The sequence below is a fragment of the Salmo salar genome, chromosome 29 (assembly GCF_965601325.2).
Source record: "Salmo salar chromosome 29, fSalSal1, whole genome shotgun sequence".
Lineage (NCBI taxonomy): Eukaryota > Metazoa > Chordata > Actinopteri > Salmoniformes > Salmonidae > Salmo > Salmo salar.
In genome coordinates this window covers 12,253,712-12,268,860 of record NC_138319.1, presented here as the reverse complement: position 1 = coordinate 12,268,860, position 15,149 = coordinate 12,253,712, and the positions used below count along the sequence as shown (strand labels likewise).

General features: G+C 47.3%; 1 protein-coding gene across 2 annotated transcripts in view; it reads right to left on the bottom strand.

Moving 5' to 3' along the window:
• The window catches only part of myripb (myosin VIIA and Rab interacting protein b), a 180,605-nt gene that overhangs the window by 17,837 nt on the left and 147,619 nt on the right, over positions 1-15,149 (bottom strand). For both annotated transcript variants that reach the window (XM_014180725.3, XM_082970664.1), the window contains 7 exons: positions 10,245-10,325; positions 9,765-9,862; positions 9,331-9,411; positions 9,058-9,225; positions 4,452-4,626; positions 3,482-4,152; positions 2,303-3,049 (listed from right to left, as the gene is read on the bottom strand). In XM_014180725.3, the coding sequence (XP_014036200.1) occupies positions 2,303-3,049; positions 3,482-4,152; positions 4,452-4,626; positions 9,058-9,225; positions 9,331-9,411; positions 9,765-9,862; positions 10,245-10,325 (2,021 nt within the window). The remainder of the gene's footprint in view (positions 1-2,302; positions 3,050-3,481; positions 4,153-4,451; positions 4,627-9,057; positions 9,226-9,330; positions 9,412-9,764; positions 9,863-10,244; positions 10,326-15,149) is intronic.

Here is a 15,149-nt window from a genome sequence, read left to right as displayed (position 1 = left end):
GCCTGTTTGGCCCTGTCCGGGAGTATCGTCGGATGGGGCCACAGTGTCTCCCGACCCCTCCTGTCTCATCCTCCAGTATTTAATGCTGCAGTAGTTTATGTGTCGGGGGGCTAGGGTCAGTCTGTTATATCTGGAGTATTTCTCCGGTCTTATCCAGTGTCCTGTGTGAATTTAAGTATGCTTTCTCTGATTCTTTCTTTCTCTCGGAGGACCTGAGCTCTAGGACCATGCCTCAGGACTACCTGGCCTGATGACTCCTTGCTGTCCCCAGTCCACCTGGCCGTGCTGCTGCTCCAGTTTCAACTGTTCTGCCTGCGGCTATGGAACCCTGACCTGTTCACCGGACGTGCTACCTGTCCCAGACCTGCTGTTTTCAACTCTCTAGAGACAGCAGGAGTGGTAGAGACACTCTGAATGATCGGCTATGAAAAGCCAACTGACATTGACTCCTGAGGTGCTGACCTGTTGCACCCTCGACAACCACTGTGATTATTATTATTTGACCCTGCTGGTCATCTATGAACATTTGAACATCTTGGCCATGTTATAATCTGTTATAATCTCCACCCGGCACAGCCAGAAGAGGACTGGCCACCCCTCATAGCCTGGTTCCTCTCTAGGTTTCTTCCTAGGTTCTGGCCTTTCTAGGGAGTTTTTCCTAACCACCATGCTTCTACACCTGCATTGCTTGCTGTTTGGTGTTTTTAGGCTGGGTTTCTGTATAGCACTTTGAGATGTCAACTGATGTAAGAAAGGCTTTATAAATTAATTTGATTTAATTTGATCACCTGTAAAATCTCATGTGAAAAATATCCATGAGAAGTGTTGAAAAACCACATGATTACACATGTGAAAGGTTATGTGATAACGTGAAAATCCACATGTGAAACTTCATGTGAAATATCCTAACATGAGAAGTGTTCCAAAACCACACGTGAAATTTCACGTGAAATAAAATTAGACGTGTAAAATGTGAAAATTTCACAGGAAATAATGTCATTTTCCACATGTGAAATCATGTGGTTTTTCCGTAAGGGTATAAGCGAATGCAGTCGACCTCCTATGTCTAAATTGAATACAGCACCATCAGCTTTTCAGTCATGACTCCATCTATTTCTAGTGGCTTTGAATAACATTTATACCTGAACGTGTCCAGAAGTCCCTAAAATAGACCACATCTGGATAAGAGCAAACCTACGTCCCAAATGGGACACTATTCCCTACACGCACTGGTTAAAAGTAGTGCACTATATAGGGCATAGGGTGCTATTTACGACACAACTGAAGTAAATCAGAGAGAGAGCGTGACTAATATCACGATGGCCCCTGACAAAACAACCATGTTTCACTTGATGATGCCTTACTGGTGACAGAGTGTGTCTAAGAATTGTAAGAAGTGAATCATCAGACAGATGCATGTGCATGCCTGAGTGTGTGTTAGTGTGTGTTGTCCACCACAGTAATCTGATTAATTTGATTGTTTTGGGGTTGCATCACGTGAATGTTAAGGTTGGGACTGTTGTTAGTCATGTCGCATACAAGGGTATGTATGTGTGTGTGTGTGTGTGTGTGTGTGTGTGTGTGTGTGTGTGTGTGTGTGTGTGTGTGTGTGTGTGTGTGTGTGTGTGTGTGTGTGTGTGTGTGCGCAAGTGTGATGTCCTGACTGGGGCCTGTGTTATAGAGACAGTAAATCTCACCTGCTGTAAGAGAGACGAGAGCAACTGTAGCCTCTGCTGTAGTTCCACCCCATTCTGTCCCTCGTGACAGACAGACATGCACGGACGGACAGATGGACGGGCGGAGAGACAAAGGACAAAGGGAGACGGGGCGGAAGGAGAGATCGAGAGAAACGGGAGAAAGACAGATGTGGGACACAGATTGCACAGAAAGACGTGGATGAGAGAAGAGGTGAGAACAGGTAGGCGAGGAGGGAGGAAGAGGTTCGGGATGAGTAGAAGGTACAGACAGAAGAAAGGGAGGGAAAATAAAGGAGTGACCGAGAGAAACGAAATAAAGGAGAAACAGAGACTTTAAGATAAGAGTAAAGATAACTCAGGGTAGCCCCCTGCGGTGTTTAGGTGACGACACAAACAGGACATACAGGTCATGTACGACAGGCTAAAGCCATAGAGATGTACTAAAGAGCTCATCTCCTATCTTTTCCCATGCTAAAACAGGCTTTGGGCCAAGCATCCTTATTCAAGTATCCATATCCCCATCCCTAGATTTGGCCCTCTTTCCAACTCTATGGCTAAAGCTAAATATGAAACAAAGACCTCCTATTCCGCCTCTCTCTGCTCACCTGTCCGTCACACAGCACCCCCTCCTGGATAGATGGGGTAATTGCAGGCGAGGAGGGCGTGGATCCTGTCTTTTCTTTTCGATCTTCCACTTGTTCCCCCTTTCTTTCGGTCTCTCTGTCCACCTCTTTTCTCTGTAGTCTATTACTTTGCCTGTTCTTCTCCACTGTCTTATTTTCCCTGCCATCTACTTTCTCTTCCAAACTCTTTCCTCCTCTGTCCAACCTCCTCTCCTTCACTATCTCCTCCTGACTTTCCCTTAGACGCTCTCTCTTTTTCAGTTCCGGCCCGTTCACTGACTCAATCGTCTCTCGCTTCGTCCTATCCCTACTTTTACTGCTCTGTCTCTCACTCTGTCTCTGGGGATCTCGTTCTCTCTCATTCTGCCTCAGCTTCTCTTTCTGTCTGTCACTTTCTCTGTCTCTCCTTCCGGGACTTTTGATTGGCTCATCCTCGGACGAGCTCGCTACTTCCTTGCTGCTGGCTCGTCCAACCAGCTGGCCCAGTTTGGAGTAGAGCTCCTGCTCCAGTGTGTCTCCCGAGCCGGGCCCAGAGCTGCTGGGGGACAGGGGACCAGGGGCCATGCAGTTAGGGGAGCTGGGGACCGCAGAGTTAGGGGCCACAGTGTCCTGGTTCTTGGGCTCGGGGGTCATGACCGAAGAGGTCTCGGGCATGGGCCCCACATCAGGCCCTGGCATCTCCTCACTCATGCCACTCTTTAGCAGGGCGTTCAGCAGGAAACTGTTCTCCTACGGGCGGAGATCGAGAGAAAGACAGAATGAAAGAGAGAGCAATAGGGAGAGAGAACTTCATGCTTATTTCCTTCAGTATGAAAAAGCATTGTCCTTTCCTGCCACCTAGTGGTGTAGTAATGTTTCACAATAGTCTCATGAGGGTTGACTAAGGACTTTACACTTTTTTGTTGTTGATTTATAACAACTAGAATGAGGTGGAGTAAAGATGATTAAAACAACTCTGTACCTACTACTGTCAATGAGAAGAGATTGGTGAAGCTGCTACATGCGCCATATCTTTACATTTACATTTGTGTCATTTAGCAGACACTGTCAGCCAGAGAGATTTCCAGTCAGTGCAATCAACTAAGCTAGATAAAACAACCACATATCACAGTCATTGCAAGTAAAACCTTCCTCAAGGCTTTGTGAGTGATGTCCTCCCACCTGTGCAGATGACGAAGAAAGGGGCTGTGTGTGTGTCTGTGCTTGGGCCTGGTTCCCCGCCAGCTCCTTCTTGCTCTTCCTGCGTCTCCGCGACCTCCTGACATGGTTGCTTTGCCCACTGTCCCCCGTAACCTTGGGGTTAAAGTTCACATCCAGCGCCTCCGGGTGGAGCGAGTACGAAGGGAGGTTCTGGTGTTGATGCTGATGATGGTGGTACTGAGCTTGCTGGGGATGAAGATACGGGTCCTGGTTAGGGCCTGTCTTCTTCATTATGTTCTGGAGAGGTTTGCGAGGGCGGGCGGGGGGTACAGAGGAACACTCTGAGTCAGAGTTGAGGGTCTCTGTGTTGGTGTACTGGCCCGAGGAGGGCGAGGTGACCGGGAGGGGGACCGGGGTGTACGTCCACTCAGGGTCGTGCTGGGAGTTGGTGTAGTAGGTCTCGTCGGAGAGTTTCCGTTGGAACTGGCGCAGCGCGGCCCCCCAGCCCCCCTTGTCGTCCTCCTGGTCGGACTCGGGGCCCATCTCGTCGTAGGCCGAGACCACGTCGGACTCTTTCTCCAGGACACTGAACACTAGCGACTTTCTCTTGGTCAGTAGGCTGGGACGGGAGTGCTGAGAGCTCTGCAGAGCGATCCAGTTACCGTCAGGGCTCTGCAGCACCGAGGACGCACCTGTACATACAGGCACAGGTAAACATATCTAGAGCCTTACATAGGTGACAAACACAGCATTCCTCCTGGGAGTGTAACGGTATGGAATTGTCCTGTTGCATGTAACATGTTTGACTGTACAAATGAGAGACATGACAGTACTGACGTGTCTTTGCATGTAAAACGTGACAGTATGGACATGTCTCTCTGGGTTGAGCGTAGAGCGTTATGTGTGCGACAATACGGATGATTTTGCTCTGGACGTCTCTAATGTGTGCGCGCGACTGTATCAGGGATACATGTTTCAGTGTGTGTCTTACTGGAGTTGTCCAGGCGGTCCACACTCTTCCAGCTGGGCAGTGAGGAGGCCCTGGCGGTCTCCTTCTTCAGAGAGGCGTAGTCCTGTACCCCTTCACCTCCCCCTGCCCCTACTAGTGCCTCGGTGTTCTTCTCTGGAGAATCGTCACTGGTCAGGGAGAACGCAGACCGCGACCTCTGTGCGCGCACGCACACGCACACACACACACACACACACACACACACACACACACACACACACACACACACACCACACACACGTAAATGATAGACTACACACTTTAAAAACAACAAGTGCTGAAAAGGTGACACAGAATTACACAGAATGATGAATTTTGGGCCTACCAGCCAAGGAAAGCTTAAAATGTAACAGGCACAGTGGCAACATTTTGTTCCGGGGAGGAATTTTCCCACACTCCAGTTCCAGCCAAACACTTCAGGCTTAGGTACAAAAGATTAGCTTGGTTTTGTTTGGGTGGCAATGTGGATACCACTGACCACAGGCTGGTCTTCACTGATCCAATTGAACTAGTCGTTTGGTTCAAATCTCAGAAGGTATTGTAATGTAAATGGGCACTGGAGTTTGTGTTCTTCCGGCATCCTGGTACATTGTAAGACTGACTTTCAGGTTACGTCCCAAATGGCACCCTATTCCCTACAAAGTAGCATACTATAGGGAATAGGGTGCCATTAAGGGATGAACTGCCAGTCTAATGGATGTGATTCATATAAAGAGTCTGCAGGGGGAACCAGAGAACTACAATCTGGGTATCAGAGAACTACAATCTGGGCACCAGAGAACTACAGTCTGGGTATCAGAGAACCACAATTACAAACAAAAAACAGTGTATGAGGAACTAATCTCAACCAAATACTACTACATCTCTCCTTACGGACATACATACACACACACACACACACACTCACTCTGTGCTCATTCATAGACAGAGTCTGTGTGTGTTTGAGTGTGACTGTATGTGAACGCCATGTATGTGTGTATGTGGGCGCCTGTGTTTGTGTCTGCGCACGCTTTGTGTGTGTGTGTGCTGTGTGTGTGTGCTGTGTGTGTGTGTGTGCCTGGATGTGTGTGTGTTTGCAGAGCATTTATAAAGGGAACCCATCCCTCTGTGGACCAGGGAGTTGAGGAGAATCTCTGTGTATTTCTGCAGGACTTTGATCATGGTTGAGTGTAACAGACAGATTGGGACAGGAGACGGGCTGGGAACGTAGCTTTGATTCCTCATTGCTGCGCCTGCCTCACACACAGGGGACGATGACAAATCTCAGCCAGGTCCCCGCTGACTTCCCCTGTGAAACACTGCCAGGTGTGTGTGTGTGTGTGTGTGTGTGTGTGTGTGTGTGTGTGTGTGTGTGTGTGTGTGTGTGTGTGTGTGTGTGTGTGTGTGTGTGTGTGTGTGTGTGTGTGTGTGTGTGTGTGTGTGTGTGTGTGTGTGTGTGTGTGTGTGTGTGTGTAGAGGTTTCCCTGGAAAGCTACTGTATAGCTCACAGGTACAAACAGGTTACACAGCCCTCAGGAGAGGACCATTCGTGGGAAAATCTGCCAGCACCATTAAAGTAATTACATTTGGTCTTTGCCAGACCTCAACCCTGTCTGTCCCCATATCTCATCACATAGGGCCAAGAGTTCCCTGCCCTGACCAGAGAAAGACTCTGGGTCCTAGTTATATCCCAAAATTCCAGGCCCTACCAACAGGCTATATTTAGGGCCCAGTTTTTCCTGGGTCAGGTCAAACGGTCAGGACAAAGGGTAGGGTAGTGTAGGTAGTGGAGCTTAAGCTTGTCGCATGCTTCCCACTCAAAACAGTTCATGACAATAATATGACAAAATATGGTTACGTTTTTGTTAGTTTTGGTGTTCAGCAGGTTTTTTTCCCGGATGTTCAAGCACACAACAAGTCGTAGTTTAGTAGCCAAAGTATACGCTCCTTTGTCGGTGATTGGTCAACAGAACTACTCCTAGTATTAGTGGGAAGTATGGACGGGATTCTTCAATGAAATGTTGTCATTCAACATGAGACAACAATTTTTTTTTTTACTTGAGAAATACTGCCCCAAACATTTTACTTAAATGTAAAATTGCGCGACTAAGACCTCTGCAAAAACATTTAATTACAGATTTCTTGATTTATCTTAGATTAATTAGGACTATTTTGAGAAAGTGTATACTGGCTACGTTATTGCTATGGCATCTCAAGAGGGACAAACAGTAATATTGCCACTTTTTTTCTCGTTTTTCAAGCGAAGGTCTTTTAATTCAGGGTGTATGCGAGGCACAGACGTTCGCTTAGGCTAGCCGAGTTCTGCTAGAAGTTACCTGAACCTAGCATGCGGACGCCTTTAATGTACTGTACTGTAGTGTAATGTATTGCAGTGCAGTGTAGTATACTGTAACGTAGCATAGCATGGTGTAGTGAAACATAGCATATCGTAGTGTAACGTAGCGTAGTGCATGGTAGCGTAGTGTAGTGTAGCATAGCATATTGTAGTGTAACGTAGCGTCAGGGAGAACGCAGTTGGTAGAGCATGGTGTTTGCAACGCCAGGGTTGTGGGTTCGATTCCCACGGGGGGCCACTACAAAAAAAAAATGCATGAAATGTACGAAATGTATGCATTCACTACTGTAAGTCGCTCTGGATAAGTGTCTGCTAAATGACTAAAATGTAATGTAAATGTAGTGTAACATAGCATAGTACATGGTAGCGTAGCGTAGTGTAGCATAGCATAGTACATGGTAGCGTTGTGTAGTGTAGCATAGCATATTGTAGTGTAACGTAGTGTAGAGTAAACTCTTGAACGTGCCGTCCTTGGCCAGCTCTCCTGCTATCTCTCTCAGAATGACCTTCTTGATCCTAATCAGTCAGGTTTCAAGACTGGGCATTCAACTGAGACTGCTCTTCTCTGTGTCACGGAGGCTCTCCGCACTGCTAAAGCTAACTCTCTCTCCTCTGCTCTCATCCTTCTAGACCTATCTGCTGCCTTTGATACTGTGAACCATCAGATCCTCCTCTCCACCCTCTCCGAGTTGGGCATCTCCGGCGCGGCCCACGCTTGGATTGCGTCCTACCTGACAGGTCGCTCCTACCAGGTGGCGTGGCGAGAATCTGTCTCCGCACCATGCGCTCTCACCACTGGTGTCCCCCAGGGCTCTGTTCTAGGCCCTCTCCTATTCTCGCTATACACCAAGTCACTTGGCTCTGTCATATCCTCACATGGTCTCTCCTATCATTGCTATGCAGACGACACACAATTAATCTTCTCCTTTCCCCCTTCTGATAACCAGGCGGCGAATCGCATCTCTGCATGTCTGTCAGACATATCAGTGTGGATGACGGATCACCAGCTCAAGCTGAACCTCGGCAAGACGGAGCTGCTCTTCCTCCTGGGGAAGGACTGCCCGTTCCATGATCTCGCCATCACGGTTGACAACTCCCTTGTGTCCTCCTCCCAGAGTGCTAAGAACCTTGGCGTGATCCTGGACAACACCCTGTCGTTCTCCACTAACATCAAGGCGGTGACCCGATCCTGTAGGTTCATGCTCTACAACATTCGCAGAGTACGACCCTGCCTCACACAGGAAGCGGCGCAGGTCCTAATCCAGGCACTTGTCATCTCCCGTCTGGATTACTGCAACTCGCTGTTGGCTGGGCTCCCTGCCTGTGCCATTAAACCCCTACAACTCATCCAGAACGCCGCAGCCCGTCTGGTGTTCAACCTTCCCAAGTTCTCTCACGTCACCCCGCTCCTCCGCTCTCTCCACTGGCTTCCAGTTGAAGCTCGCATCCGCTACAAGACCATGGTGATTGCCTACGGAGCTGTGAAGGGAACGGCACCTCCATACCTTCAGGCTCTGATCAGGCCCTACACCCAAACAAGGGCACTGCGTTCATCCACCACTGGCCTGCTGGCCCCCCTACCTCTGAGGAAGCACAGTTCCCGCTCAGCCCAGTCAAAACTGTTCGCTGCTCTGGCACCCCAATGGTGGAACAAGCTCCCTCACGACGCCAGGACAGCGGAGTCAATCACCACCTTCCGGAGACACCTGAAACCCCACCTCTTTAAGGAATACCTAGGATAGGATAAAGTAATCCTTCTAACCCCCCCCCCCCCTTAAAAGATTTAGATGCACTATTGTAAAGTGGTTGTTCCACTGGATATCATAAGGTGAATGCACCATTTTGTAAGTCGCTCTGGATAAGAGCGTCTGCTAAATGACTTAAATGTAATGTAAATGTAGTGTAACATAGCATAGTACATGGTAGCGTAGTGTAGCATAGCATAGTACATGGTAGCGTAGTGTAGTGTAGCATAGCATAGTACATGGTAAAGTAGTGAAGTGTAACATAGCATAGTACATGGTAGCGTAGTGTAGTGTAACAGCATAGGACATGGTAGCGTAGTGTAACATAGCATATTGTAGTGTAACGTAGTGTAGTGTAACATAGCATAGTAAATGGTAGCGTAGTGTAGTGTAACATAGCATAGTACATGGTAGCGTAGGGTATTGTAGTATAGTGTAGAGTAAAGTAATGAAGTGAAGTGTAGTGTAAGGTAGTGTAGTGTAGTGAGGGCTTCCTAACCAGACTGACCCAGAGGGAGTAGGAACTCTTGAGGTGGGCCTGGTTGGCCTGGGCCAGGGTGCTGTGAGGGGGCTGGCTGGGAGAGGACATCTCACTGCCCTGGGGCTGGCCCTGGCTCTGGGGCCAAACCAAGTCATACTCTGTCTGCATCTCTGAACGCTTCCTCCTCTGGATTATCTGGCAGAGAAAAAGAGAGGAGCGGAGCAAGAGCGAGAGAGAAAGAGAGAGAGAGAGGGCAATGTTAGATGTGACCGAAAACTCCACACCAGACTCTAAACTTACTTTTTGTACGATGGTTGTGGCAAGTTCCTCTATAAGCTCCTCTTTGTGGTCCCGTAGGTAGCGAGCCTCATTCTGCTTCTCCTGCAACACAGAGACATCAAAGCCTGGTCAGAACTACAGAAAAACAAGCACCAAAACCAAATAAAAAAAGAGACATGGTGAGAGAGAGAAGAAATTACTTATTTTTTACTGTTATTGTTGTCATTATCTCACGTCGCTTTAGCAACAGTGGCCTTGTCATTCATGCTAATAAAGCTGATCTGAATCTGAGCGAAACAGAGAGAGAGAAAGGGAGAGAGTGAGACAGAGAGACAGAGAGACAGAGAGAGCGAGAAAGAGGGAAACAGACACACACACACGTGCACACACACACACACACACACACACACACACACGCACACACACACACACACACACACACACTATTGTCTCACCAAGCTGTCAGTAAACTCCTCTGCCTTGGCGATGGCTTCCTCTATGGCTTCCTCAGCAACACGCAGGGCAACAGTGAGGGTCTCTGCCATGCTGTGTCCTGCAAACACACACACACACACACACACACACACACACACACACACGTTTACTTGCAGCCCTTCAGGAGCAGATTTAATTACAGATATATTAGACAAATACAACATTACTAGTGCAGAGCAAAGTGGTTTATTTACGGGCTAACGTCAGGGCTGTGGTGATTCACACACAAGTGGCCGACTGGGAGGGTCACAGACCTCTGGAACAAGAGGACCACGCAGTGTGTGTGTAGTCCAACACCCCCTACTATAATGCTGTGTCATGCTGTGGGTATATGTAATGTGCTAGCCTGATGAAACAGATATACATGGTACAAATGACCCTTATTCATTTGTTGGTTTCCATGGTTGCATGCCAAACGTCACCCCATTCCCTGTGTGTACCTTCACTCTGCCTGTAGAAGGTGGAGTCACTGCCACACACGCTGCCATCATTGCCATTGCTTCCGTCGTGAACACTGCTTTCTGCGGGGGACACAGAGACGCAGGTACAATAACACACCTAATATATAGCCTTTTATCCAAAGCGACATACAGTCGTGCATGCATACGTCGTCATACATGTGGCCCCAGCTCGGGAATCAAACCCATGATCCTGACATTGCACGGGCCATGCTCTACCAACCGAGCCACACGGGACAGCCAGAGGAGAGGTTAGAGGTCAGCATCGGTTGTGCTGGGAGGAACCTTGGCTCACGCTGAGAGAACCTCTCATCACCCTCGTCAGCAGAGGAGAGCAATGATATGAGACGGGAGCAAAGAGCAGAGAGCCTGTGCCACGGCTCCAATTCATTTTAACGTACCCGTGAACTCTTTTTTGGTGTGTTTGCCTGTCTAGTGTCGTCTCTTCATAAACCACACCGCTTTGGCGCAAGGGGGCCATTTGGTGGCGGATGTGTCCCATAGGGCTATCTGTTTTCTCCAGGAGGTCTTTCATCAACTCTTTATTTCCTCTCATGGGACAAATCAACTTCCTCCAATTAGCAGCTTAGAGCCACAGCTCTGGGAATATGACTGGTGTCACAGCTGAAGTTATCACCCTGCCATAGCCTGTGCCCCTGAAGGACTGAACTATGTGTCTGTGTGTGTGTGTGTGTGTGTGTGTGTGTGTGTGTGTGTGTGTGTGTGTGTGTGTGTGTGTGTGTGTGTGTGTGGGGGGGGGGGGCTGTGATGCCTTTCACAGTGACACAAAGCACTCAGGAGTCGCGGCAGGCCACTAGGAATGATGTCTGTGTGCAGTCAGGCTGAAACTGCAATGACATTTCGAGCTAGGCAAAGAGACAGTACTAGATTTGCTTGTGTTGTTGGTCTGTCTATCTGTCTGTCTGTCTGTAGTGGGACTCTGCTTGGTCGGGCACTGGACAGGTTGTCTTCTGTTATAAAAGTTTTTGTCCCCTCCTGGCTTGGAGGGAGTGGTCAGTGGGAATGGTCTTTTACGTCTTCTTTGATCAAGACAAGAACTCCCAACGATACGGGTGGACTCCTGGACTCATGACGCAGGCAGGACGGGTTTAGGGTCATTACATTTTGTGTGGCTGAAGGGGCGGGTGCGAAACAATACCTTCAAAAATCCATAAATGTATAATTATTGCGCAATTTATATAGGCTACGTTGAGGTTTTTCTTTCATTATTGTAGGCTATCTGGTATTACTGCATGAGCCTAAACTTTAGGGTTTAACGGTACGTGCGCCAAATAGCCTACACAGCCAATCTCCAAATAATGCTTTTGGGAAGGGCAGAAAAAGTTCAAAGTCAAAATCCACGGAGGGAAAAAGGACATTGTCGAAGTTTAATACAATAACACAAAAGCTGCGAAAGGTGTTGAAAATGAAGAAAAGGGAGGGCCAGGAAAGTAATGTTCGGGAAAGATTTGATGAAGTGGTAAAAGAGGTTGATAGCAGTGCCAGCTGTGTTATGTGAGAGGCCTATGGCACATCAAGGGAACTGTAGCCTGCTGTTTAGACAGGTTAAATGGAAACTTAAATCTGGACATTGACTAACCAGAATAACCTGCTGTTTTCTGGCAAAAGTCCTTTGAGAGAAATGTCTGAGGTTGACAGGTGTTGCTCGCGGTTTGAGCAAGAAAACAATAACCGGTTCGATAAATTGAACGAAGTGCTGCGCTTAGCCTATATATGAATGGCCTACATCTCGCAACTTTCATAGTGAATGCTTTTGTTTATATGTTTTGTGCGAATGAATTGAACATCGCCAAATGCATCATTAAAAAATATTGCGCCTCGGGAATAACCTACAATCTGGGATAATACATACATAACCAACGTTCTCTGGTAATACTAGTCCCGTGTGAATAGGGCTATAGCCTTAATAATAAATACTGCAGATTTAAGCATTTCTTGCAGTAAAATTATACACCAAATGTAGGCAAAATTTGGACTTGGGAACAGGAGTGGAGAAATATGATTTATTTCTGCATCTTGAGAGAATGCAATGCTCCGTTAGATACCATCTGTAGAGGTGCTGTCTTCATCATATAAACATTACGAACCGTGACAGTATTTCAACCACATAAAATATGCATGGAAGCCGAAGTGAAATCTTATGAGAAAGACGTTGGGTCATTTTCACAGCTTTATTTATTCTTACAGCCGGTCAAACTGATGCCATTTGGACATTTTTGCACAGAAAATCTTTCCCGTTTTTTATTTGTTGCTTTATTGTCTCTAGTCCCTAAACGTCTTTGCGTCACGAAACACGACAGAGAAAACTTCGCCGATGTCAACTCGATTGAAGCGTTCATTCTATCAATCTAGTACATTATTCTGGTGAGCAAGGGTTTATTTAGTCTTCTAGGGCAATATATATTTTGATTTTATTTGATTTCACCTTTATTTAACCAGGTAGGCTAGTTGAGAACAATTTCTCATTCTCATAAAACGACAAAAGAGAACCCACACGTATCTAATTATAGACAAATTGACTAACAAATAGCCTACTTATAAGCAGAAACATATCTAAATCAGGCAACAACAACAAAAACTGCACCCCTGTCAAGAAATCGTCCTGCAGTCTGACTGTAGCCTATAGAGCATTTTCTATATTTGCGGGTTAGGGTCGGGTGCGGACCTCAGATTTTCACTTTATCACATATAGTCGGGCGGCTGTGGGTGGATTATTAGCAATTGCAGGCGGGTGAACAAACAGCTGACCTCACGCACCACTAATCTGTATCCACATCGCCGTCTGGTGTCCTCCCTACCGTCCTCTTCCTCTCCAGTTCCTCCTCCGCTTCCTGTGATCTTTCTACCATCCCACCACTACTCTCTGGGGTTTGTTTGCCCCATTTGCATTTGATGGTTTGTTGTATCCTTCTGATAATAAGTGAGAATCGTTGGGCCCCACAACTCCACCCGCAGCACATGGTTTAAGTCAGCTCCCTGACCTTCAGGTCAGCTTCATTAAATGCAACTCCGGGGCCTCTCTCTCTCTCTCCTCTGCTCAGTTTTAGATGCAGGGTGCGTGTTTGCCTGTGTAGCGTCGTCCCTTCATAAACCACTCTGCATTAGCGCAAGGGGGCCATTTGGTGGCGGATATGTACCCCAGGAGGTCTTTCATCAACTCTTTATTTCCTCTCATGGGACAAATCAACTTCCTCCAATTAGCAGCTTAGAGCCACAGCTCTGGGAATATGACTGGTTTCACAGCCGAAGTTATCACCCTGCCATAGCCTGTGCCCCCGAAGGACTGAACTATTTGTGTGTATGTAAGGACTGGGGCTATAACGGCTGTAGCCGTGACACAAAGCACTCGGAGCCTAGCAGTGGGAGTCAAGGCAGGCCACTCAGAATCCTCTTGAGTGTCTGTGTGCAGTGACACTGAAACGGCAGTGGTATTTGGAGCTAGGCAAACAGACAGTACTAGACTTGCTTGTGTTGGGTCTGTCTGTCAGCCTGTAGTGGGACTCTGCTTGGTCGGGTCAGGACAGGTTGTCTTGTGTTTTAGCTGTTTTAGTCCCCTCCTGGCTTGGAGGGGAGTGGTCAGTGGGAATGGTCTTTCACTTCTTCTTTGATCAAGACAAAAACTCCCAACGATGTCATCTGTATCCACATCACCGTCCTGTGTCCTCCCTACCTTCCTCTTCCTCTCCTGTTCCTCCTCTTCCTGTCATCTTTCGACCACCCCACCACTGATCTATGGAATTTGTTTGTCCATTTGATGGCTTGTTTTATCCTTATGATAATAAGTGAGAATTGTGATCTCACAACTCAACCACAGGGCATGGTTTAAGTCGCCGACTGCGTCTCGACCACTCCAAGACCTCTCTCTCTCCTCTGTTTGAGATGCAGGGTGTGTGTGTGTGTGTGTGTGTGTTTGGCTGCCTGCCTGCACATTTGACTTAAAGGAGACAGCCAACAAACAACAAACAGTATATCACCCAGCACAAATCAAGCCTGTAGTCATGTATTTAGTATTATGTATGCATGCAGGGCTGATGAGTGCGTGTGTGCTTTGCAGAGGATGTGAGAACTATTAGCTCCCTGAGTAACAGTGTCATTGTTGCAGGGGAGCCTGTCTGTCATCTCTCACAGCATCAACATGTCCACTTCCCGACGCCTCACCGTCCAGGCAGACAGTCAGGGGAAACCCACAAATGTACACATGACCTCGACTAACCTGTGCTCCCGCACACTGACTCTGTACCAGTACCCCCTGTGCTCCTTGTTACTGTTATTTTATTGTTGCTCTTTAATTATTTGTTACTTTTCTATTTTCATTTTTTTTCTTCATTTTTATTTATTTATTGTTTGCTTCAGTTTATTTAGTAAATACTTTAACACTTATTTTTCTTAAAACTGCATTGTTGGTTAAGGGCTTGTAAGTAAGCATTTCACTGCAAGGTGAACCTGCTGTATTCGGGGATTTGATGACAAAACACATGATTGATGACATGCTACTTGACAATCCACCACGGCATGCATTGCCATTGTTATGACCCTCTCCTGTCAATCATTTAGCCCCTCCGAGCCTTCACACTGGGCAGAGCCCCTCCCCCTCCCCGCCTCTACTGGGCATGTCCTCCTCAAATCAGAAAGCTCATGTCATCTCATGTCTAGGGCCCTGTGTTTTGGTTAATCATGTCAGATGACCTGGATTTTAACCTTCATTTAAACTGTCACCTTTTCTTTCTACGGCAGATGGTCCAGCACCATCCTCAGACAATTGCTTTCACTTGTGGTCCAATTCTCATTTCTGGAAAAGGCTTAAAATGAAGGTTAAAATCCAGGTCATGTGTCATGATTAACCAAAACACAGGGCCCTACTCATGT